Consider the following 26799-nt stretch of genomic DNA (forward strand, 5'->3'; position numbering starts at 1 on the left):
CGGAACATTGTGGGCCTGAGAGGGCGTTGACGGAGAAAGTCGGTGACAGTAGGAAGCTGTGGTCTCCTGTTGTGTTATCTCTGCCGTTCCTGCTCAGTAGGAGGCTGGCAATCCAAAAAAACAAGAAATATGTGTGCAGGGCCGGCCCTAGGACTTTGGTGGCCCTAAGCAAGAATTTTTTTGTGGCCCCAAAACATGCACAGGGCAACTACCAAATCACGTGCACAGCTTGTCATTGGGTTAAAACACACATGCACATGATTAACAGCAAATATTTATTTTTTAAAAAATGTATCCGAGACAGGGACAAAATGCGAATCACACACTTATTGTGGTGTGGCCCCCTCTAGTGGATGTGGCTATAAACAACGGCATAGAGTGTTTATGCCAGCGGCCGGCCCTGTATGTGTGTGTGTGTTTGGGTGTGTGAAGGATGGAACGATCCACTTAAGCCCTCCTTCGCTCCTTAACCCTCGTGTCGTCCTGCAGGTTAATTGACCCGGTTTAAAGTTTGAAATGTGGAAAAAAAATCTATATTTTCCCAGTGAAACTTCTGGTGTTCACATTTTCAATGTTTTTGGGAAATCTTTGAACATTTTTTGGTGGGAGAAAAGAAATGGTAAAATTGTTTAAGAACATTCACAAAAAAATCAACCAAAATCCAGCAAATTTTGCTGGATTTTGGTTGATTTTTATGTGAATGGTCTTAAAGAATATATTAGAAATTTTACTGATCTATATGTAATCACTTTAGATATTTTTAGGATTTTTTTTAAAGATTTTTACTCATTTTTTTTGAAAATATTTACAAGAATTTTCTTGCCAAATTTTTTTTAATTAAAACTTTTAAGGGAAGCTTTTAAGGAATTCTTGGAATTTTCATCCTGAAGGTTTTGCAAATTTTCAGAAATTTGGGGAATTTTTTTTGTTGAATTTTTGGATGTTTTTTCAGACAAGGAAACATTATTTTTTGGTGCCTGTAAATGAGAACAACAGGAGGGTTAAGTTCGTCACACGAATGACACTTAAGACAGACATGATTTGCACAGCCTGTTTCTGACGGCGTTTTTATTTCCGTGTCTCCCTCTAGCTGTGCAGTCTCTGAACAGCCTGAACGACCAGATTGCCAACTTCATGGTGACTGGACCCAAGCCCCTGGAGCAGGAGGAGCCTCCATTTCCTCCTCCTGAGAAAGAGACGATGCAGAAGTCCATGACCCTGATGAGGCACCTTCTCGTGGACGCTCAGGTACAAAACGGCAGATTTATTAACTCGCATGACGGCAGGTGGGGCCAGAAATAGAGCGACTCATTAGTGACAGTTGTAGGTGGATTCAGCAGGTGTGGTCTGGGTTTAACAGACTGGACAGACCAGTGGGTGAAATTTTCACTGAAATCATTTCATTTGAATGACCGCATTGCGAACAGTGGACTTTGATGTACACATTTGCCCTCTTAGCCAACTGCAGCCAATCAAAAGTTAGATTCCATGCTAGCTCTGCAGCACAGCCTGGATAAAATCACAATGTTGGCACATTTTAACACCATATATTTTGATTTTTTCTCTAAATATTGCTGTGTCACTTTGATGGTGTGTTCATGACACAAAATATTGACCGTTTAAACTCTGAAAGCTTAAACATACAGATGACCAAAGGATCTCACTGCATGATAATTATTATGAGTAATTTAAGCATAGGGTTAATTTTCATTATAAAACGAAATACTTTTTTTTTTTTTTTTTTTTGGAATCCAAATTTTACAGAATATGAGCGTGTTACCTGCAGCTATAATTTTTTGGACATTTTAAGTTGAATGAGTAATTGGTGAATACACAGTACAGCCATGGCCATAAGTTTGGACACAAGTACCATGACGCTTGTGAATCTTAGAAAATACCACAAAATTGTCACTTACAATACAGTACACAACTCCTGAGAACTATATTAAGCTTCATATTTAAAAAAAACATCAAAAGAGTTTGGTGTCATTTTGTTATTCTTACCAAATTCAGTTGTGAAAGTGCTGCATTTTTTTGTTATTTTCTTCTAATATTATGTTTTGGGAACAAAGTTGTTCCAATTGTTGGAATTTATTGATAATATTATATCCCTTGTTGATTTGTTGACTACTTAAACTGGTGCTGTCAAGAAATATTAGTTATGTCCTGTAATAGACATCAAAACAGACATAGGAAGTCATGCTGTGTCCAAACTTATGGCCATGGCTCTATGTTAAAAATAAAAAACAAAAAACAGAAGCAAATAGGGCTGGCCCGAAAATAGTGGTTTCTGGCCTCCGAATATTCAGGCCCTATTAAAGACGAATATCCGAATATTCGTATTCGGATACCACAAGTAATATCAGGATACCGCCGTAGCGAACGGATATTCGGGATATTCGGGTCCAGCCCTAGAAGCAAAACATACACAACTGAGGAAAATCTAGTTTGAAAACCGTCCTTTGTGCATATGCTGTGAGATTATCTACACTGTAAAAAACATCAACAAAAACAGTAAATAGTGAAATGGTAAAATAATGGAATGTCAATATAACAGTAAATAGAGTTACAGAGCCAGTGCTTCTTTTTCTGTTAATTTACACCACTTCTATCTAATTTTACAACTATATTTACATTTACAGTAAGCTTGAATTTAACAGTTTCACCATTTTTTTTTAAAAAGGGCAGAATTTTTATAATTCTGACTAATTTACGAATGTATTGAAATGTAAAATTTTTAAAAAATATATATATTTTATTAGAATTTTATCATATTAGAACAAAACACAACAACAACAACAAAAAAAAAGGGAAAATATATATATATATAACACTGAGCAGTCTGAGTTGCCAAAGAATAAAAATGAAACTACAAATAAATAAGATAAATATAGAATACGAGCCATTTACCACCATCATTCCAGACAATTAAATGGACAAACCCAAACCCCTCCATTTCAATAAACATATGCCTTTCTGCAGAATGTTGCTTAAGTCAACGGGCAGGTATTCCATTAAGGGGCGCCATAAATCCAAAAAGGTGTCATCATTGCCTCTTAACTTTGCACTAAGCCTTTCCATTAGTAATAGTTTGAAAATTTCCCTATACCACTGAGTTACCGTTGGTGGCTTATCTTTGAAATGTAAAATTTTTGACATGAAATAATTTTTTTAGGTAAAAAAAATCATTTCTAAGTTACAGATTTTTAATATTACATTAGCAACAGTATATATATTTTCTTATTTTTATCGATACACTTGTGTCTTTTCAAAAATATGGAAAAATCTGTAAAATACTATTCATTTGTTTATTTTTCTTACAGTGTAGGACTAACATTAGAGCAGAAGCGTTTGATCCACCTTATACCTTGCTGATGCCGTGATCTTACAGAACAAAGGTCCAGGAGATGCTCAGCTTTGTGAAAACAGAAGAGGCTGGTTTGCGCTGATGGCTGGCAGGAGAACTCTTCATGCTTCATTTTTCTCCTGTGTAAATTGTTTGTGAAGACACAGAACTCCGTTTCTGAGCTTCTCTTGCAAAAGGGCCACAGACGAAATGAAAATATTGACGGTGTGTAATAGGGGTGAAACAACAAGGTTACATTTCCTGCATCTGAGTCAATTGCCACTCAAATACCCTCCGTGCAATGACAGATCCACTGAAGAGAGCGGAGCGAGAAAATATCCTCACTGTTAAATTATTTCTTCTCGCTGCCTCACCTCTATCTCCCTTTTGACTGAATCTTCCTCGGAGTCGTCTTTTGTAACCCGAGTGTCCTCAAAAATGAATTTTCTTTGACATCAATCATCCGAGTAAGTAGCTGTAAGACTTCTTGATGTTTGTTTTGGCACCTTTTTGTTAATAAATGAATCATTTTGCTGCATTAAAGGGAGACGATGGAGGAGTGACATCATTGTCACCCTCTCCCTCAGATGTATTCTCTCTCCTGCCGTTTTCTCCTCTTGTTATGGCAGATAATTTCACATAACCTTTGTTGGGGAAGAGGAGGAAGAGGAGGAGATGAGAGGCTGGATTCCTAAGAGCTCCAATTAGAGGGAGGGAGGATGTGGCCGTCTGAAGTGGCACCGTGTGATTGAGCTGTTTAGTGATTTAATATGCGTGTGCTCGTTGTGCTAATTTGCAGCAGCGTCGTTTGCGGTCCCTCACACCAAATCCAAATTAATTTGGCTGAAAAATCGCACCGCGTGAGCCACAACCTGACAGATGCCGTCGAATAAAAACCGGTCATGAACTCTGCTCGACAGCAAGATTACTTTAAGTTCAAGTGGCTGCTTCTCCGTTTGGGCATTTTTCTGAGTCATCCAAAAAAAGAAAAAAATCCAAACACCTTCTCCACACAGAGTGCACCTGCTTTGCATTTCTTTGTCTTTGATTCCTCCCCGTGTCTGTTTCTCTCTGAGGCTAAAAAGCGTGTTTAATGCTCAAAGCAGGAGGAAAATCTACTGGCACGGGACGACAGGAGGCCTGTGGAGGCTGAGTGACTGCTGACTGACATTGGACGCTCTTTTCTTTTCTTTTTCCCCCTCTATCACTCATTCTGCCTCTGCCTCTAGAAGACGGATAGCCGTCTTTCTTTCATGGAGGACTCTGTCTTGTTAATTTACTCCCTGTCAGGTACTTCTTATTCTGTCAGCACTCCTTTGAACGCTGTCCTTTTCATTTTATTCGTCCTGCAAGTAATATGTCATGAAGCAGGCGTCTATCAGCTGGAATTGATGTCCATTTTTGTTGCCTCACTTCAAGAAGCTCCATGCAGTATTTAGTAGCAGGGGATGTATTAAATTCCTATATTCCTAATCAATCAGGTGGAGCCTTTTATTAAGATAAAACGATGAGGGGGAAAAAGGACATATTCGTGTATAAAATATAGGATGATGAAGTATAGAAGCAGTTTGGATTATTCTGATAGTTTGATAGCTTCTTTCTGTCATTCCCCCAAATCCATTGATTATCAGTTATGATAAGACATATATGCCTGTATTTTCACATCAGAATATTACCGAGACTGCCAATAAATCGGGCGTGCAGATGAAAGCTGCTGTCATTAACCTGCGCTTTTGTTCATCTCATTGCAGAATGTTGTGATTATATAGTAATGATTCAACGTGCAGCGCTGCAGCTCGGTAATGATTCCTGGTTGAAGTAGTATTTATGAGGTGTGATCAAAGGAGCAGAGATTCAAAAGAGACCGTCTCCCTCCTTGATTCCGTCTCTCTCTGTATGTACGAACAAATAGTTTTGCTGTATTTGAATTACAACAAAGGCTGCAAATGCATCACTGAAAACTCACTCCGAGTCGACTGTCAGATATTTACCGTACGTACGTTCACAAGCGGATTTTACGCTTCACAGAATCAAGCTGCTCTGGTAAAAATAGACCTGGCAAACAGGAGCTGGGGTCAGCCGTGGCTCGCTGACCAGGTGGGCACATGGAGGCAGCTGCAGAGGAGCACAAAGCAGCCTGTGGACGCTGGTGCACAGAGCGAAGCTTCGGCTAGCAGGAATGAGGAGGAGAATGGTGCACGTTCAGATTGACAGATAGATTAAAGATCACAGGATGGCTACTTTAGATTTAGGAGCAGTCATTTGTGCTGACTATCTACAGTATGAGGCTGAATGAAGGTTTCATTGTACAGCCATGGAAAAAATGATCAGACCTCCCTTGTTAATCATGCCCGACGGGTACGTCGGCGGGGTTATTGCATTCGGTGCGGTATCTGGCTGGGTAAGTAAGTCAGTCAGTCAGTCAGTATGTATGTATGTATGTCCGGTCCGATATCTCTGCAACCGCTGAAGTCAGGATAATCAAACTTGGCGCTGAAGATCAGTCTAAGGTCCCTTGCTCAGTTGTGGAGTTACAGGTCAGCAGATCAAGTAGGGAGGGAGATATGTACGATGATCAAAATTGATACATATTGCATTGTATAGGGAGGACAGGGTTTTCGCCAGCAGAGGGCGTGGTTCTGCCCTCTACTGAGGGCTCATCTAGTTTTCTTCAGTTTCTTGCTCATTTCAATGCCTGGTACCACTAAAGGTTTATTTGTTTGGACAAATATAATAACAACAAAAATAGCTCATAAGAGTTTAATTTCAGAGCTGATATCAAACATTTTCCATGGTTTTCTTGATAATAACCAAAATCCCTTCAGTTCTTCCATCAGTATCTATGGCATTGTTCTGCCAGAAACAGCTTTTAGGATTCCATGTTTTCTTTTCTGTCTGTTTTAGTCCCATCATCCACACAGGAGTTAGTACTGATTCATATCCATTGTTTCTGATGACTGCAGCCATGTGTCTTGGCGTGTTCTCCACCAGCTTCTGACATTGTTCTGCTGTCACAGCAGCCCATTGCCCTGTTCCACCCAAACTGAAACAACCCCAGACAGTCCCTGATCCACCCCCATGTTTTACTGTAGGGGCAGACAGTCTGGTTTGGAGCTTCTCCAGGTTTCCTCCTAAACAGGAAGTTGTCTGGAGTGGACATCAACTGAAAACTGGATTCATCTCTGAAGAGAACCTTAGAACAATCATCAACAGTCCAATCCTTGTGATCCCAGCAAAGAGTAACCAGGTTTTCCTCTACCTTGATGAAGGACTTCTTCCTGCCCTGTGTGACTTCAGACCAGCTTCAACAAGTCGCTTTCCAACTGTCCTTGCCCAACAAGTCCCATTTCTCCACAGTGTCCACTCATTTTTAAGGTCCCTGGAGGCTTGAGGACGATTCCTGACAGGAACGGATGAGTTACGGTCATCTGGTGGTAGAAAGACGTTTCCTGACCAGCTAGCAGTTTGGTAGAACCATGCTGGGTTTGTTTTTTCTTGGTGTGATGAACGGCTGCCTTGGAGATCTTCAGTTTTTTCTCTACCTGTCTCTCACTCATGATGGCTGCCTTTGAGGCTTCACATAATTCTTTAGTTTTAGGTATTATGTGAGAGCTGACAACTTCTGAGTTGTGCTACGGCTTGAATGTCATCAGGAAACCACTCTAGACCTTTACTTGTGCTGCTGATGACATGAAATGGCCTCTTATATTCCCTGGAACACAATGAAGCTGAAGCACGTCAAGACATAAAGTATGATGGAATCGGCTGCATTTAAAGTCGTGTTCATTGTATTCTTCAGGTAATAAACCTTTAGTGGTAGCAGGGATTGAAATGAGCAAGAAACTGAAGAAAACAAGGGAGGTCTGATAATTTTTTCCATGACTACGTATGTGCATGTGTTAATCAAAGCCATAAGTGTTACCTTTCACTTGGTCAGTGTTCCTGACCAAAAGAGGCCAAGAAACTCAAAACTCTCCCTTCACCTCTCTTAACTCAACTGAATCATCAGCACTTACCATTACAATAAAGCCACCGCTATTGTGCTGCAAGTGAAGCTCACCGCAGAGCTGCTTCGTGTGGATCTTCCTTTTTACACCAAGGGCCCATCTGGTCTGTATCCTGCAGTCAAGCTGGGAGGAGATAGGCTGGTGAGCTTCTGCCACCGACCCTCCCTCTAAGTCCCGCTCCCCGTGCTGTACTCAGCTGTGACTGCATTAGCCGAGCTGTCACTCATCAGCGGAGGGGAATGGGGGGATGGAAAGGTGTAGTTTGGACACAGGGGAGGGGAGGCAGACGCAGTTTGGAGGCCAGGAAAGGTGACTTTGACAGTGACTGAGTAGAGACACTGACGAATAAGATCTATGTGACCCTGTCCGACCTCCACTCGGCTCTAATCACCGGAGCAGAGCTGCACACACGTCGTCAGTCAGAGGAAAAAAACTAAGCAGTTACACACCGTCGACACGTCTTTTTTTCTTGCACAGTTGCCCAAAATTTTTGAGCAGAAAAACAATGAATTTGCAAACATGTCAGATCGATATTTCTTGTAATGAAATTGCCACAAAAGCCAGTAATTGTGAGCCCATTGTAATGTGCATCGACCTCCAAGCAGATCCATATTGCGAGCGTTACATTGTTCTTGGAGAATCAATGCTGCGTGGCTGTAAAGTCTACAAACTTGAGTATTATTCAAAATCCAAGAATCTCAGAATATAGATAATTTTAAATGAACAAAGCACTAATTTCATGTTAACAATGCGGAGCCTGCTGTGTATTGTGTAGAAAGTGGCTTCAATTAATGGAAACTATGGACGAATATCTATAGTTTTATTTTCTCACCAACCTGGGACCTATTATAGAGTCAATTCAGCATGTGCAGAATCTATAATACCGACCCAGAAATCTACACCTATGATCCTAAACCATTGCGAAGAATTCCAAAGTAGTCTTTTAAAGGCTAAAAGCTGCACAACTGCTGCAGCCAAAGTCAGGAAGGCGAATAAAAATGCTGAGTGTGTGAATGTAAGTTAATAAGCTTAGCAATATCACTGCTTCACTGTTTCCTGTTCAAAATTTGGTTCAGTTTTCATCATGCAACACGAGATTGTTGAATGAAATTACAGACTTAGTGCTCCTCACCAAAAAAGGAGACAAATGAACAAATAAATCGTCAAGTAGTCTGTTAAAAATAAAATCCATTTCCAGACTAATTCGGTAATCTCTCCTCCAGTCTTTTGGTGTGGTAGACGGTTTTAGCCTTGTTCTTTCAGCTGCAACCTTGGCTGTGTTAAATCTGTAAAGAATGGATATTTAAACATCATAAGTAGGCTGCAAGTGCAAGGCTTTAGCGCTTTATCAGCCTCTGTTTTACCATCATATCATTATACAAACGCCTATAGAACCACAGAAATGGACTTTACACTGCAAAAACTCACAATCTTACCAAATCTGTTTCTTATTTTGAGTCAAAATGGCTCATCCCACTTGATTTAAGGTAATTTCTCTGAACAAGTGACATTTCAGCAAGATACAGGGACTTGTTTTAAGACAATGCATTTGAAATATCTTGTTAAGTCAAACAATCTTGAGATTATCTAGTTTTGACCCTCGTGTCGTCCTGCGGGTCAAATTTTAAAGTTTTAAAATGTGCAAAAAATATATATTTTCACAGTGAAAACTTCCACAACTAAAATCCGGCGAATTTTGCTGGATTTTGGTTGATTTTTTTTCCTGAGTGTTCTTAAAGAAAATATTACAACTTTTGCTGATATATATATATATATATATATATATATATATATATATATATGGAATCACTTTAGATATTTTTAGGATTTTTTTTTGAAGATTTTTATTAATTTTTCTGAATATATTCACAGTTTTTAGATTTTTTTATTTTTTTATTTGTATTTCTTGCCAAATTTGGGGATTTTTTTAAATTAAACTTTTGAGGGAAACTTTTAAGGAATTTTCTTCCTGAAGATTTTGCACGTTTTTATAAATTTGGGGAATTTTTTGCTGAATACTTTGATTTTTTTCAGACAAGATAATATTTTTTTGTGCCATAAATGAGGACAACAGGAGGGTTAAGACACCTAGGCTTGACAATCCTGGTAAAATAGAGCTTAAAATAAGTCTTCCCAGCTAATTTAAGATCTCAATATTCTAAATATCATATCTTATTTCAGGAAATCTAACCAAGCCACTTTTCACTTGTTCTGTTTGCAGATTTTTTTCACTTATTTCAAGGTAAAAATTCCTTAAAATAAGGTTTTTTTATCTTGTTTTGAGAGGGCATTTTTTCCAGTGGTCGCGGCCAGCTGTAGAATCTGAGCTTCTCTCACGCTGAGCTCCAACAGATCTTGTATGAATGATTTTGCCCTTTTCGAGGAGAACTGATTGGTCAGCAGGAGGTGATTTTATGCATTGATTTGTTAAACTGAACATACGTTACCATGGCGATGTGCCCCGGTTTGGTATTAAGTGTAACATTTGATTTTTGATGTGCAGTATCTTAATTACATGTGCAATAATTCACATCCGTCTGCAAAATGCAATATTTCAATTGCATTGATCATCTCAATTTTCAGGTACAAGATTTCATCATCGTGTGTGATATCACTTATTCCCTCTGTATAACTGCCAGCATTACTTGTTACTGTTCTGTTCTATAGGCTTATTTTAGCTTACCGCACTTTTATCTTATTGCCTTTTCTACCTTTTAGACACTGCATTTCTCATTTCATGTCCCTGTTTTTGCAAAAGTTTTATCTTATTTCAAAAGATGAAACACTGGGGTAGTCCTGAAAACCTACAGCCACACCTGAAGTTACCTGAAACTAACCTCAAATTGTTCTTTGCAGTACAGGCTTCTGGCTTTTACTGCGTAGTTGTCTTCATGAAAAAGCTCTGATAAACCCAATTTGTTCCATCTGCCTGGCAACAAGCTGCAGACTCAGCGACAGGCAGCCACTAAACCTCAACGTATTTCCCTGTTTATGCTTCTCCGTCTTATCTTGATGTATAAAAAGGAACTGTTTTCTAACATGTTTGCCTATATCGATAACACGCCAATCTTGAGTTTAGATTTTGCACTATTGGCCTTAAGTTACCTCCCAAAAATGTGGTCTAATGACAGCATTTGCTAAAATAATAAATGGCCTGTGTACATTCAGTGTAGATTGGATATAGAAGTCTGTTGTTTGAAATTAAACGCTGATTCTGGAAGCGTCCAAATTAGTAATTCAACACAAATGACTGACTTCCACACTGTATATAAAGGCATTGCTTTCTCACGTCTTTGCATATAATTTATATAAATCACTAATATGCCAACACTGTGTTTACATCTTGCTCTGTTGGCCCTAACTAGCCATGCAAACATGTGGTCTAATGACAGCATGTGCTAAGATGATAATTGGCATTCATGAATTCAGTGTAGATTGGATATGGAAGTCAGTTGTTTCAAGTTAAATGTCAATTGTTGAAGTCTCCAAATAAAAAAAATTCAACACAAATGACCAACTCACACGCTTCCATTGACTCTGTATCTATAAAAAATGGGTTTCTTTTTTTTTTTTTGTACATGTTTGCCTTTACCAGATATAAATTGACAAAATGCCACTGCTGAATTCATGTTTTGTTCCACTGGCTTCAAGTAATGAAGCAAAAATGACAGCATTTGCTCAGATAATAATCAAATTAAATGTCCATTCTGAAAGTGTCCAAATTAAAAATTTCAACACAAATGATTGGCTAAGACACTCGTATGTTCTCTGGATGTATAAAACAGCACTTTTTTCTGAAATGTTTGCATAAAACTTATAAAAAATGATAATATGACATTGTTGAGTTCACATCTTTTGCCACTGGCCTTCAATAGCCCCCTGAAAATATGGTTTAATGACAGCATTTGCTCAGATAAAATAATAATAATAATCTTTATTTATATAGCACTTTTCATACAGGAGTTGTAGCTCAAAGTGCTTTACAAACAGACAAATAATTAAAATAAGATGAAAGAAATTTTGACCCAAATCCACCCCACCCATCCCCGAACCCACCCACCCCACAATCCATACACTGTATTGTTAAAAAGCAACGTAAATAAAAGACAATAATAAATCAAGGGCATTGTTATATCCAGTACGTACTGAGGAAACGCCATCTTAAAGGTTTAAAATGGGTAAACACTGGAGGTTGTTTTAAAGTGTAAAATAAATAAATAAAAACAAATGAATAAAATAAATCCATAAGTAGATCAGTAAAATAAATAGAGAAATAAGTAAATAAATTCAATTAAATATATTGTAAAATAAACTTAAACAGAATAAAAGCTAAAATAATAATAAAGAATAGCCCTATTTACATTTAATGTAGGCTGGATGCTGAAGTCGGTTGTTTTAAAATTAAATGTCGATTCTGGAATCGTCCATAAAAAGTAATTCAACACAAAACACTGACTCACATCCTTCCACGTTCTTGGCATGTATGAAAAAGGCCTGGTATATGTCTTTTGTTGAAATGCCGGTGTTGTGTTTACGTCTTGCTCCGTTGGCCTTAAGTACCCCTCCAACAATGTGCTCTAATGACAGCATTGGCTTGGGTAATAACAGGTCTATGTACATTCATTGCGGACTCCACGGATCTTGAAGTCTGTTGTGTCAAATTAAATGTCGATTCTGGAAGTCTCCAAATTAATATTTCAGCACAAGTGACTGACTTCCACATATATTCGCCAATAGTGCTGGACCTCTGCCCAGGGTCACGGAAGAGTGCACGCTGCCCACGGTCTCAGAGGACCGGTGGGGGGGGGGAGGCGGCAAATGTGTGACGGGTCTGGCTGGGTCAGTCTGTCCCCCTCCAACCGGGGCCTCAGCTGGCCTGCCAGAGCCTGGTTTTTACCCATGTATAATACATCACTTTGGTCCCATCTGCCCCCTCAGCCCGTCCTCTGACTCCACCAGGCCCGTCTAATAGGCGTCGCTCCAGTGAGAGGGGGCCCAGCCAGATAAGCTGCCGTGCGCTACCATGGCGATGGCTTATTGTGGCCCGGCTCAGTCCCAGAGTGTGACAAATGAGAATGGAAATTGGGTAATTTTGTTCAAAGGGAGTCTTGTCTTCATCTAGTGCTGGAAGAAGCCGGAGTGTTTCCTGGGTTTCGCTCTGCTGTCAAAACATCCAGCAGTGTTTTTTTTTCTCGAAATGCTAGAATTAGCTCACTGTGTTCTTTGAATTCAAAAATGATTCTTTCATATCAAAGGCAGCGAGCTTGAACTCGAGGTCATTTGTTTAGTATCTGTCATTTATTTTTTTCGATCGGTTTATTCCTATTCCCGTTTGCCTTTCCTCTAAGTCGTAATTGCCTGATCTGGGTGAATATTATTCATAGCGGAGGTGCTTATGCAGACAAGGTCAGACCCTTGTCATTCTTAATGCTGCTGCGGTTTAAGGTACTGCACTCAATGAAATGTCCAGGGATATCTTATTCACTGAGCTGATAGTATCCAGAAGCAATGTATAAAATCATGTCTTTTTACTCTTTATCTGCTACTTGCGATCAGTTTTTTTTTTTTTTTTTTAAATTGAACTGTCAGTGCAAGATGCATGATATTACTCTTCCTGCTGGTGGACTTGTATGTTGAGCAGATTGAAAATGACGGCTTATCTTGTAAGGAATAAATTGAAAACCATTTCATTATAGAAATACAGTTCTGAATGTTGCCTGCAGAGAAAGGAGCTCTCTGTCACAGTGGAACAGTAATGGTATGGAAATTGTCATGACTCGGTGAGAGACACAGCGGTGAGAAACGGAACCTTTTACTGCCGCCTGCTCCCTCCTAATCAGAGCAGTAAGTCACAATCATGTGCTGTAAAAATGAATAACTGTACAATCAAAATATATGATCATACTTGCTATACCATAAACTATACCAGCGCTGAAGAATGGTCTGACTGCACCTATTCTTATTTTGCTATCGGGGCTTTAAAAATTGCTCTGGTTCATTTTGTATTTCTTTAAACCAATCCCAGTCAGCTTAAATGGCACCAAGCCCAGGATGCAGTGACAATGTTCTTGCAAATATTGTCAAGGGAAGTTGTTTTGCCAGGACTTTCTCTCACAGGGAGGCCAGCGCTGTCATTAAGATCCACCTAAAGAGCCCAGTGTGCCCGCCTTATTCCACAATCCGTCTTTGCCTTTTCCAGCGCGTAGGCCGCTCTCTTGGAGGTCGTTGTTTTTGCTTCCCACAGCAAAGGGGATTTTTAAAATGGTTATACACGTATAGCTGTATATAGCAAAGAAAGGAGAATGCCGTGTGTAATTTGTGGCGGGATTGCCAAGTTTCTACCCGCAGTCTACGTTTGGGAAGTCAGAATATTTAGAAAGTAATATTGAAATATGTTTCATTATTTTTTTTTTAATGAGAAATCAACTTTTCCAGTATTGATTTTTTTTTTTAATATTTCCAAGGAGAGCCATTCCAATAATCAGCTGCCTCACAGCCCACCATATTTATTTACTTTTTTAGAATTGCTTCTGCTAATTACTCCACCAAGGAACGAGGCAAAGTTAAGTGACGATCGACGTACATTTGTCTGTTAGCGACGTTACTCAAAAACGGGCTAATGGATTTGGATGAAGTTTTCAAGGAAGGTCAGAAATGACACAAGGACCAAGTGATTAGATTTTGGCAGTGATGCGGCTTATAATCTGGATCCACAGATTTGTTCAAGATTTCTGTATCATTGTTAGATAGTGGCATGGCATCACTGTAACCATGACAAGTGAACACTACATCAGCCGATTGTGATCCCACTAAAAATCCACCACTGCTGACTTATCTGGTCTTCTCCATTGGAAATGATACAAGGAACAACTGATTAAATTGTGGGAGTGTTTCTGAGTCCCGTCAATTCCATTTCGCCTGCTACATATTTCGGTTCACGCGATTCAGTATCCGTACATAACGTACACATGCAGAACACGCCTGTCCTCAACACAAGGTCATTTTGCTCGTGGGTACATCTATATAAAATGACCTCATTCTATTCTAGTGCCGTGATGTCTGCCACAAATTTTTTCAAGCTTTCAGCCGTCAGAAATGAGTGCTTTTCTTCATTCATTCAGAGTGAAATTTAGACAACAGACATGTCTACCAAACCTCACATAAGTCTTAGCTGGAAAACTTTTTCAGACATGCTGCACATTCTGCATTAAAGATCCACAAATGTACAGTAGAGACTCAGCCAAATAGTGAGCAGTGGCTAATTTAGCTTATAACTGCATCAGCACATAAGTCTGCAAGAGGCTAGCAAAAGAAAGACCAGAGGGGATTAGACATTTGAAAGATTATTTTTTGGGACATTTTTATGCCTTTACTTGATAGTGATTGTGGAAGGAGATGGAAAATTTGGAGACAGAGAGCAGAGGGATGACACACTGGGAATAGAACCAGGGACTGACTGTTCAGGGCATTTGCATACCACATGCTCTGGGTTTGTGCTACGCAGCTGGCATCCAGACTGTTCAGCTATCGGGCCACCAGGACGTTCTGAATTTTCATCTGACTAAATATTTGGTCACAATTATGTCCTTATTTATTGGCTCCTCATTGGAAATGTTGGTGATGTTATACCCACAGCTCCTCCACATGAATCTGAATGATGATGTCCTCTGTGTATGCCTTCACTTCAAAAGAGCTATTCAGGATTCTGAATGCCGGTAACGTTTGATTTGCTAATTTGAGCGAGCGCTAGTCTGCGTGAGTCATGTCTGGGGTATTTGTTCATGTGTTAGTTCATGATGTTGTGCTAACATCCTTGAAATGCTAAATCAGTAAACACTTCCCCACCGCGGCCTGTAGAGACACGGCGAATCTTTCCATTTACTTTACATCTAAAGGCCCATTACATGGAATAAATAATAGCTTGGTTTTATGGCTCTCTGCAATGAAAACTGAAAATGACTGGCCTATTGATTCGTGCTCAACAGAGCACAAGAGAGAGCCGAAAGCTTGTGCAAGACATTAACACACTGCACAGTTTCCATCTTCCATCAGGGCCCATTCTCCCCAAGCTTTAACCCCTTCCATCAGAGGTCAAGGTCTGGCTGTAACAGAGACATACACTAGCTGTGGGAATAGCAACACAACACACTTAACAGTCTGCATTGATCCGGCAGACAAAGCCTCAGAGACTTTGCGGCTACCAGCCCTCCGAGCTGGAGCAATGCCTAACCGTCCTTTCTGCTCTCCTGGAACACGGAGAAACAAAAGTGCCTGATTCAAAGTGAAATGCAAGCTTGAGGAACAGCGAAGACATTTAACCCTGAGCAAAATGTTTTCAGCTTGTAGGTTAGGAAGTGGATTGTTGGTGGCTCCCCGGGGAAACCGCTTTATTGGTCCCCCAAATCATTTGCGTTTGATTTTGGTGTTGAGTGAGAAGGGCTGCATCGAGCGGTGTGACCGCCACAAGGGGTTGTCTGCGGAGATTCAGAGGCTTTAAGTTGCTGCAGATAAAAAGGGATCATAGTAACTAAAGGTAATGACCGTGTTGAGTTTGTCCACTACAATACTAGATACTGCATGGCTCAAAAAGGACCAAATTCTACAGAAAATCTCAAACTTTGGGTGAAGTTGCATCATTACCGACACATTCTTTGTATTTCTTTTGTGCGTTGGGTTCAGACTAACACTGGCTTTATTGTTCAGTCTAGTGACCTGAAATATGGCACTCAAAGGAAATTTAATCAGCTCCATGACTCGTGATTTTTGAGTGTTGAATAGAAACATTTGCATAACTGGCCAAGTCATACCTGGGTTGCTAGGCAACCTGGCTTGTCTGACAAGCACTTCCACAGACAGGTATGCTGATGGTTGAAACTGTATTTAGAGTATTATTTTTTGACTTTTCTTGGCTTGTAAATATGTTTGTACTATTATGACAAAGGCACTGATTGAATTTGGTTTATTTGTGTGTGTTATTATTATTCTGTGCCTGATGGCAGTTCACCTGCAGCCCCTGGCAGCACGTCACATAAAGACAGGTGCCAACTGCGGGATGTTTTCGTTATTAACCTGCTGCTGGCAAAGGATAAGTTACCCCCATCTTTGTGTGGAGAAGACTTTCCCTCGGTGAGGTCAGGCCGCATCAGATACAATACTTACATAATCTAAGTTGCTCATCTATTGATGCGGTCTAAGTGGAAACCACAGTCGATAGAACTGCTGCCATAGATGTGTGTGTTTGTGTGTACACATGTGCCCAAGAGGCTGTGTGTTACTATGGAAACAGACCATCAGAAGATTATTTTGATCGTATAAACAGGAGATCTAGACTCGGTGTAATAGCCAAAGTTTTTTTTTTTTATATATATGTTAGTTCCTCTTGCTCCATCTATTTCCTCCCTATTTCCTCCTTGTGTTAGCTTGTCCCGTATTACCCTGCAGAACCAGCTATCCCCCGTGATCAAAGGCTCTGCCCTCAATTTTGAAATGTGGTTTCAGAGCTATATCGGGCTGCCTGTGACGCATGTGTGTGCTGCGCCTGTAGCGACGCTGTTTAGTGGAGGTAAACTCATGACCCGCCGCTGCAACTCCAGGTGAAAATGCTTTGAAGCTTCAGTCTCAATGTATGTGCATATGTGGCAACACACGCAGCTGTTATTATATCCGGTGCATGCAATAGTGGCTCAGACATGACTGCTCCGGCCTTTTTCTCGTCTTTGTTCTGCCTAAAATCAGCTTTAAATGTAGCTCTAAATGCTACACAGACGGACAACAAGTGAGATAGCAGCAGATCTGAATCCTTTCATTCCACCTGCAAACTGGGGGCCGTGTTTAACATAAACTTCATTGCTCTGAATAATAAGTGATGCTTATTACAACCACTGCCCTTTGATTCATGCTTAACGATTGATGGTTCTTTGATTAATCTGCGGTCGCAATATTGTGACGTTGCTTTGGTTTTGAAAGTGTAACTTTGAGGCCCCTCACAGACAGGATTTTGACACTAATTGCAGCAATTGGAAGCCAATAGAACATTAGGAGGATCTGTAGCTGTAGCCAAATTGACGCACCTTGTGACAAATGTACAGACATGATCTAGCCTTGTTTTGCAGACTTTAAAAATTATTATTATTTTTTTAGACAGAGTTGATGTAGCTACTCTGTTCTGATGTATAGAAGGCCGTGCATCAAACAGACCTCTTTTAATGTTTATTTGCTCTTCGGCCAGCCCACACTGTGAAAACTAGGGGTGTAACGGTACACTAAAATGTAATTTCGGTTCGGTTCAGTTTCCTAAAGTATTCGGTTCGGTTAATTTTCGGTACAAAAAAGGCAGAAAAAGAACGTGAATAAGAACGTAGTCCCGTGGCAATAAAAACTCCAATGCCATGTGTTATTGCTTTGGCCCGGTCAGAGTCGCGTGTTAGAGGTTTTTTTAAAGCAGACGTTATCGGTGTTTGCACCAAGCTGGTTTTCTTTCTTGTTGATGTGACATTTACTGTCGGGTGATGCCGTTTTAAGTGCGTTAACATATTAGACGTGTTTCCTGTAGCATACCCGATCTCCGTGGAACAGTGCCGACACACAACTTTGCTTTTATCCACTTGTCTTTGTCCATTGGTAACTGTAAAAGGAAAACCAAAATGTTCCCAAACAGGAGAGCGTAGTGAGCTGGGAGGGTCTTCCAGCTCAGGTTTGATGCCATTTAACACGCCTGCTAGCAACGCCTCCACTTCTTCAAGAAGTGGAAGAAGTGGTGTCCGACCAAGAAGTGGTGTCCGACACTCTAAAGCGTCCGTGTGAAAACACGTTAAGGACTTTAGTTCCCGACGGAGCGTTTAGATCACTCTAGTCATAAATTTGAAGAGAAAATAATATGAAATATGAACCGAAACGGTGCACGAGTGGACTGAACCGAACATGCCGTACCGAAACGATTGAATACAACCACGTGAACCGTTACACCCCTAGTGAAAACTATGAAAATAAACGACATACAAACATTTCAGAAGTACACAAAGTTTCACAAAAATGTCTCTTAATTTAGACGGATTCCAAAAAGTCTTTCAAGCTAATTTTCTGTCATTAGACAGGTCCCACATGCTAGCTTGCGACAGCACGGCATTAAACCGTCCATATGATGCACTTCAACAAATAATGCCAACAAATGTGAAACACAATAAAAATTTATAAGTCACAGTTACTGTGTGTGCCTGTCAGACCGTGCATAATAGTTCAGTTTTTTAGGTCCTCCAGATAGCAGAATATGGGTGAATCAATGTTGAATCTATGTTGAGAACCTAAAGTAGAAATTATACAGAAAGCGCAAGGTTGATAAAATGTTGAATCAACGTTTGCTTTTCAACCATAAATCACACTTTATCAATGTCAACAACAGTATATGCTCAGAGTATGTAGTATTTAGTATGTTAGTATGAGATTTTATGCAAATATTAAGAAATTATCCTGCTTGAAACTAAAGGAATTGCAATCATGTAAAATAATTGTGATTAGAAGATCATGTAATAATTGTGTCAGGCCTGTCTCCCTCAGAGTACCCCCCCTCCCCCAACCACCCCCCTTTGCTGAAGGAGAAAAAAGAGAAGGGCAAACATAGATTCAACATTAATTAAACATTGACCTGTCAAACATTTTAGTTAAACCAAAATACAACGTAGATTCAATGGCATCTTTTAAACTTCAATGTTGACAAAATGTTGTTGAATCAACGTTGATCCAACCATCAGTCTTCAACCGTAACCAAAATTCAACCTTCTTAACCCTAATTCACATTGATTTAACATCTTTTGCTGCCATGTAACTCGTTTCAAGTTACATCAAATGAACATTAGGAAACGCCGATAGATTTTAAGCCAAACATCAGTTTTTAAAGGTGTACTTTCACCTTTCTTAACATCCTGTTTATTGCATTTTTAACTAACCTTATGCGCTCAAATATTTATGAAATGACGACAAAAAACAACAACCGACTTGAAACCAGAAATTCCAAAATTACTGTCTTTTGGACAGTTGGAAACGCTACGACTTTAGAATGGTCTGACTGCACCTATTGTCATTTTGCTGTTCGGGCAAAAACAAAAACAAAAAAAGCTGTTTCTTTGTATTTCTTTAAATGGCACCAAGCCCAGGATGCAGCGATACTGCTCTTGCAAATAACGTCAAGGGAAGTTGTTTGGATGGAACACTTTCTCACAGGGAGGCCAGCGCCGTCATCTAAATGGGTAATTCATCAAAAGAACCCGGTGTGCCTGCCTTACTGCGAAATCCAAATCTACAGGTCACCAATGCAGCGAGCCAGCAAACAGACGGAGACGTAACAGTCACATTCAGCGCTTTAAAAAAGGTGTGTGATCAAATTTCAGCTCCAGAGAGAAGAATCAATAAGTTTATGATGAACTGTGGTTTCTTTTCTGCTCCTGTCGCTGGCCGTGTAACGTCGGATTCACGGACAAATAGATTTCCTCTCATATCACATGTTTCTCTGCTCTTTTAAGCACAGTAGGAATTGTTTAGCCCCGAGCTGCTCATTTCATGCGGGGTTTGATGGGGGGAAAAAACTGAGCCAGAGACCTGCTTTGGACTGTGCTGATGGAAAGATGACAAAACGTTTTTGAAATATACCGGGCTTTGAAAAAGTTCTGTTACACGGTTTCATGATCTTTAGAGACGTTTACATGTCGGAGTGAAAAATTCCATTAAATAAACTGAAAGTTCTACCTTATAGGCAGGTGTCCTTAATACAAATTTTTTTCTCCGGTGAAGTTGTATCAAGATGGAAGTCAAAAGAGTTGAGATATCTGCTCTCCTTCGTGCTGAACATCAGCCGGATGACCGTCCACAGAGTCGCGGAGAGGCTAAAGAATGGTGAAGATCTTTCAGGTCTTCACCATTCTTGAAAGATCATCTGAAAGATCTTCACCATTCTTGAGCCTCTCCACGACTCTGTGGACGGTCATCCGGCTGATGTTCAGCTGCTTGGCTCTGTCAGACTTGTTGTGGCCAGCATGAAGGAGAGCAGATATCTCAACTCTTTTGACTTCCATCTTGATACAACTTCACCGGAGAACAAATTTGTGTTAATGACACCTGCCTATAAGGTAGAACTTTCAGTTTATTTAATGGAATTTTTCACTCCAACATGTTAACGTCTCTAAAGATCATGAAACCGAGTAACAGAACTTGTGCAGAGCCCGGTATAAGCTGGAGGAGGCGGGTGTCGGGTTGCAGACACGTATCGCTTTAGTGAACACAGCTAGTCTCATCAGCAGGAGACGACAAACAGAACAATTCATACTCATCTAATCCAGAGTCTGAAAAGCACTGGTTCTGTTATCAAAGTCCACTTTGGATTATTCTTTCTTGAATGAGGTTTGAAGGAATCAGTAAATAGAGAGCAAGCTTAACAATATGCAGCTCTGCAGCGTTTACTTTTGGAATAATCACTTTTTCTGCGCCTCATAATGGAAAAAAAAAATTAAGGGTTGTGCTATCTTTGGAATCATTAACATGTTGTGTTCAAGCATGAATTGAGGCCAGCCCTCTCCATTTCAAGAGTTTTGAAGAACTTATCAGTGGAGAGCAGCTGTGGGAGAAGCTTATTGGATCTTATGGAAGGCTGGAGATAAGAGCGCCCAGTGCAACTCTTGGACTTTGGTTTGTAATTGTCCTCAATTAATTCCCTTTTTTTCCCCCCATTATCGAGTGTTTTGGATTCTGCAGTACAACCTGTGTTTTTGAATCGCAACACGAGCCCAAGAGTGGCCTTCACACGGAAAGCACATCTTTGTACTCAAAAGTGGTGCTTTTAAAAGTAGAAGAATGTAAATCAGTCAAATTACTCATTTACACATTTTTAACTGCACCTCTTGTATTCTACTGTCAGGGTGACTAAGCTTGTGATGACAAAAAATAATCTGTTGGCAGGTTTTTTTAGTCTTCAGCTATAAAGAAACAGGATATTCTTGCCTCTGGGGCAGCTTAATTATAATTCCACGCCTCACATTCACATCCATCTGCAGAAATATACAAAGTGTGTCTCGATACGAGATGGAGGAAGCTAACTGAATTACAACAACTGCGATTTACCCTGCTCATCCAGTCACAAGCAAATGGAAGACACAGTACTGTCTCTAATGGTGTTGCGGAGCTCCAAGGTCAAGGGCGGCACACTGAATGCTGGTATTACTCGTGGCAAATCAGCCATCCATCCAAAGACAGAGAATGAGAAGTAACAACTGCAATAACAGATGCTTCCAATAATTCCGTTCAGCTGTTTGATTGCCGTAGCATATTTCTGAGGCACAGTTATAATCATACTCTCAGGAAAATATCAGAGAGCCTGTTCCCTTATGCATATTTGTCTGTCAAGCCTCAGCCATGAAAATTACTCTTTGAGGCAACAGCAGAAAGTTGCACACTGCGAATACGTAAATGGTTTCCTTATAAAGAAGTGTTGTTTTTTTTTGCAATCTTCTGTATTTTTCTCCACTTGAGAAGGATTCTTTTGGGATTAACTTGGAGTCCAACTTGAAATGACGTAAGTCTCGTCTTTGATCTTGAGCAGTGATTACAGACTGTAAAAGTGGACAGAATAGATCTCCTCGTGGCTAAATACCAGACTAAATGGGATTAGGTTTCACTTTCCTATGAGGCTTCCTGAGCCTGACTACAAAGCTGACATACTTCAGGTGAACACAGAATTGCCGGAGTAATGAATATCAGCACTTTCCTGCAGCTCGTGGTCCTCGGCGGCGCTGCACGTGCATGTCTAACCCTTTCTAATTTCATTGAGGCATTTTCAAAGCACTCACCTGGGCAATAGATTGGATTTGCATAAAAGTCTACTTATATAAATTGATTTCTGAACTCTAGGCACAGTGATGAATTCACGTTTTATTGAGAAAGTTGAGTGAGGTGTCAATGCCGGATGCTTCCAACGTTACTACAGGCAAATCAGGCACAATTTGTTTGACTGTGCTCAGCCTTTTAGCTCACTGAGCTCAGAGTCTGACCTATCAGCCAGTGTTACGCTGGAGTAGAAGAGCCGGCGTTTGATGAATTATTTTTTAGTGAAAAGAATTCAGGGGCAATTCAGAATCAATTTGAGTTTTGCCGGTCACGATAAAAGGAGCCACTGCCGTGTTTTGTCATGAGTGGATTGAAGTGGTTAAAGGACTTTCAGTCTGTTACACCAAGCAGAGTTAACCGTTACGATCTGATGCAGTGGAATAATACTCTGCATCCTGGTATTTGTGGAACAAGATGTTTTCTTCAAGATGTTTTGGCAATGTTTAGCCAATCTGAAGCATATTAGACTCATGTTAGCATAGCCAAAGCAAACTCTAGGGCTATAAGAACCCTAATATGCAATTCTTTATTTACTACAACAGTGCATGTCACCTTATAATCCTTCCCTCGTCCTTCACAGATCAGACCTGTGGACTTTTGACTTCTTTTTTTAAAAAGAAAAACTTCTAACATGCTGATAGTATTGTGTAGAAATTTAGAATTAATTTGTATAATGTTTGTTTTGACAGATTTTTTTCCCCAACAGAGCAGGAAAATGTCCATGTAAAAAATTACCATTAATAGTCTGGACAATGCAAAAGAAACGGGATTCAGAAGTATGAATACTACATATGCAATAGTTTCGTTTTAGCAGAGTTTGACTGTTTCTAACTAGCAAATTATTTTTGCATATTCAACACATCTCTTTCAAGGACATAAAATGTCAGATGCATTGTTTGCTTTTGGATTGTGAAAGGCTGTGGCTGGATTCAAAGCAGCAGCAGCAGCACAGATGTGTGCACAGCCATGAAGAACACTCTGCTGTAATGTTCATATGTGGAAAGTCTACATCTCTCTCTCTCGCTCTCTCTCTGTCTCTCACAGACTCACACATCCCTGACTTCCTCCCAAACCACTTCTCCAGTTTCCCTTTAAGGGTCATCAGAGCCGGTTGCTTTTTGGTATTTTTCGCTGACTCTGTCTGGGCACGCTTGGGTGTCTTTCAATTTAGCTCCCTCTGATAACTCTGCCTCCCCCAATAGATAAATATTAAATTAGAACAAATGACTCTCACTTTCTCGGCAGGCAATTGTGTCCTCTTCCCTCGAGGCTGTTAGCATCAGCTAAACAAGCACTGCTGCTATCTGTAATTAGGAATGGAAAACACAAAACACACAGCAGCACATTCCAACTGCTAAATGAATTACATTATCGATAGCAGCCAGCTGCCTCCTATGGATAACCGGACATTATTCAGATCACTGCTGTATATGTATGAGCATTTTTCACAGATGTGGAGGATAGCGCTTCAGAGGCCGGTCTGTTCAAATGAAAGCGAGATGCGATTTGCTGGAAAGCTTTTGCTTTTACATGATAAGTGTCTCATACATATATACTGAAATAATCTTCTTGCAAATCCTTTTCATGTTTGTTTTTAGCACACATTCTAGGTTCCAGAGAAGGTTGTAATCCTGTAAGCCTGTTTGACTGTGTAACATTATTAGTATAACATGATTTGGATGGCAAAAGACAAGTTGGTTTGATTGGGTGTCGCTCCCGGGGGATCACTTTTGGATGAAGGTAAAATTGTGCAGCATCTGACTATCTGGCATGCGCTGTTAGATGGTTAGATGGGGACGGGGATGTGCTGAAAGCGGCTGCAGATGGCTCGTATCTATGTGTGCAGCTGCAGCAGCAAGACCTCAGCTCAGAGCAGCGAGAGCAATATCCTGCAGCAAGTATGCAATTTGCTCTATCACCGTTCCTAGATCAATCTTTGTAATATTGATGTATCCGTCTGCGGGCATATCTATCTGCAAGCTATTGGACTATTTATTTGTTTTCCTGAATTCTTATCAAGCCAACTTCTTTCTTGTTTATTACATATTGAAAATCTTGTATCTCACAGCAATCACTGTCAGCCGTTTGTTTTTATATTAAACACAGGTTGTAGTTATTAATCTGTCAGATAAATGAACTGCAATGATGAGTGTAACTTGAAATAGCGAATGTAGAGTCTGTACACTAGGGCTGGCCCGAAATGTGGTTTCTGGCCTCCGAATGTTCGGGCCCTATTAAAGACGAATATCCGAATATTCGTTCCGCCCCGTAACGTCCGACGGGGAGGGGACATGTGGTGGAGACGGCCCGAATATTCGGATCCGTTCGTCTGGTGTCCCGGGTCCAAATTTTGCCTTCGTTTTGTCTTCACTTAAACTGAAGAATCTCCAAACAGCGGAGGTCTTCAGCATCTTGTCTTGTGTTTATGCAAAGAAGTGAAGCGTGACGTCAGAGTCGGCAGCAACCCGGTCATTCGGGTGGTGGTAAGAAACACGAATGGGTGAGCCGAGATGAGCCGAAAGTGAAGGGAAGAGACGAGCTCCGAATATTCCTATTTTCGTCTGGAGGGAGGAAGGGGTGATCACATAGACATATGTGTATATGTTTATGTGATCACGCGACGAGATGAGCCGGAGGGAAGACAGTAACGCTGCATATTCTTTCCGCCCGGTAACGTCCGACGGGGGGACTATTCGGATACCAAAATTAATATCCGGATACCGCCGTAGCGAAGCAATATTCGGATATTCGGGATATTCGGGTCCAGCCCTAATGTACATCTGTCTTATTGTAATAAAAATCATGTTGATTTGAGGACAGTATGGGTGGATCATGCCACTTCTTGCACATTATGTCAAAAACCAGCAAAGAAAAACACATGAATCTCACTGATATGATTGTTTCTGACATATGTAGTTTGCACAGTAAGGTGCAATTCTTTCACCTCACAATCTTGAAGGAAGGCTTTCGGAAAAACAAATGGTGTTAGGTTATTTACAGAGCAGTGACTTACAAGTATTCAAAGCGACTGATAACTGATGCTTATACAGAATTTGTGTCATTCTATGTTATGTGTTGCCATGAGATAATGGGAAAACTTTTCAGTTCTAACTACATTAATATGAGCAGAACATTTCTGTAGTTGCATCAGAGTTTGCAAAGTGTATTACGTGATGGCAGCAAATCTCATTCAAAACAATGTTATCGCTGGCAAAGTATTCTTGCCGTTGCATCATGGCTTACAGTGTAGCCGTGTTTTGGCCTCCTCATCCACTGCGTAGGAGATGGGAGCAGATTCTTCCATAGAAGTGCTCGGGGACGATGCTGTGTGAGGCGGCTAAGCAGATGTACATTTGCCAGATCCTCAGTCTTCGCTAAATACAGTCTGAAATCATTTTCGATGAAGGGAATTCTCAATGCAACAGCACCACTCGTCCAACTTTGTTTTTCAAAATGATGTGATATTGGCTCATTTTTGCCCGGGATCCATCCATTGGGGTAAGCTGTGGGAGTTTTTCGCCTTCTGGCTTTCAGAGGCGGGTTGGTACCACCGAAATGATGTGAGGAAGACGCTGCCTTCAAAAATTTGCTTGGGGAAGGAACACAACATGATATTTATGTTTTATCAGAAGTGTAAGAGGAGCCATTTGCTGTAATCTGGTTAAGATTGTTACCAGAGATGTCATGAGAGCTGATACTTTGGCACCAAGTTGATGCTCGACTTCTTAAAATGTCCTACAGCTGCATTTGGTAGCATAGTGGAGACTGTTCTCTCTGGAATGATGTTGGCAAGTGTAGGGAGAGCAACAGATCCACGGTGATTTTCAGGGAAGCAATTTGTCTATGGAGATATTTAGTGCTTGAGTTAAGCAGGAGCCTCTCCTAAGCTGCCATAAGCACTCATAAAATCATTACTTTACACATATTATAACTGCAAATCAATGACGATGACTGTTGTAGGTTCGGCTGCATTGGCTTTTTTAAATGGATAGTCACGGAGAAAGTTAAAGGTGAAAAAATGTGATCTTTACTGTCACCGTGGCATTCATATCATTCTTAATGGACCTGCTCAGCTCATCATTTACTAAAACAACCAGCATACATTTCAGGCTTTACATATTTAAGAGGCCATATTGGGGAAAAAATGGTTGAAGGGGACAAAGCTGGTTCATCTGGAAAAGCTGAAACACATTAAAAACGGCATGCATGTGGCTTTACTTTCTTTCTAGTTCTCGAAGCTTAAAGGTTATTTTTGTAATATTATGAAAACTCTTGTTATTAATGGTGCTTCATCCTTGTGCTTGGGCTGGCTTGCACTCTGGGCAGAATCCTGGGCATCGGCTGAAACAGTGGTATGACATGCATGAACCGAACGTGATGGACTGCCATCACTTTGAGGGCTAAAATTCAGCGTTAAGTCTGGTTTTGTGAATCTATAATTTGACTAATGTTGTGTTTTTCAAATCTGTTTTATTCTTGATGATGTTGACCATAGTTTTCTCCCATTATCAGGCAAATTTGCCCGCATCTGCCTCACCATGCAAAACATTTCGTTTTAGCTTATGTGGAGTTGGTGTC

At 40.3% G+C, this 26799-nt stretch overlaps 1 protein-coding gene across 1 annotated transcript in view; it reads left to right on the forward strand.

The window, feature by feature from the left end:
* The window catches only part of LOC110967435 (kazrin-like), a 242689-nt gene that overhangs the window by 32563 nt on the left and 183327 nt on the right, over nt 1-26799 (forward strand). Inside the window, exon 3 of the mRNA XM_051949271.1 lies at nt 1091-1248. Within this exon, the coding sequence (XP_051805231.1) occupies nt 1091-1248 (158 nt within the window). The remainder of the gene's footprint in view (nt 1-1090; nt 1249-26799) is intronic.

The sequence above is a fragment of the Acanthochromis polyacanthus genome, chromosome 6 (genome assembly GCF_021347895.1).
Source record: "Acanthochromis polyacanthus isolate Apoly-LR-REF ecotype Palm Island chromosome 6, KAUST_Apoly_ChrSc, whole genome shotgun sequence".
In the NCBI taxonomy this organism is placed as follows: domain Eukaryota; kingdom Metazoa; phylum Chordata; class Actinopteri; family Pomacentridae; genus Acanthochromis; species Acanthochromis polyacanthus.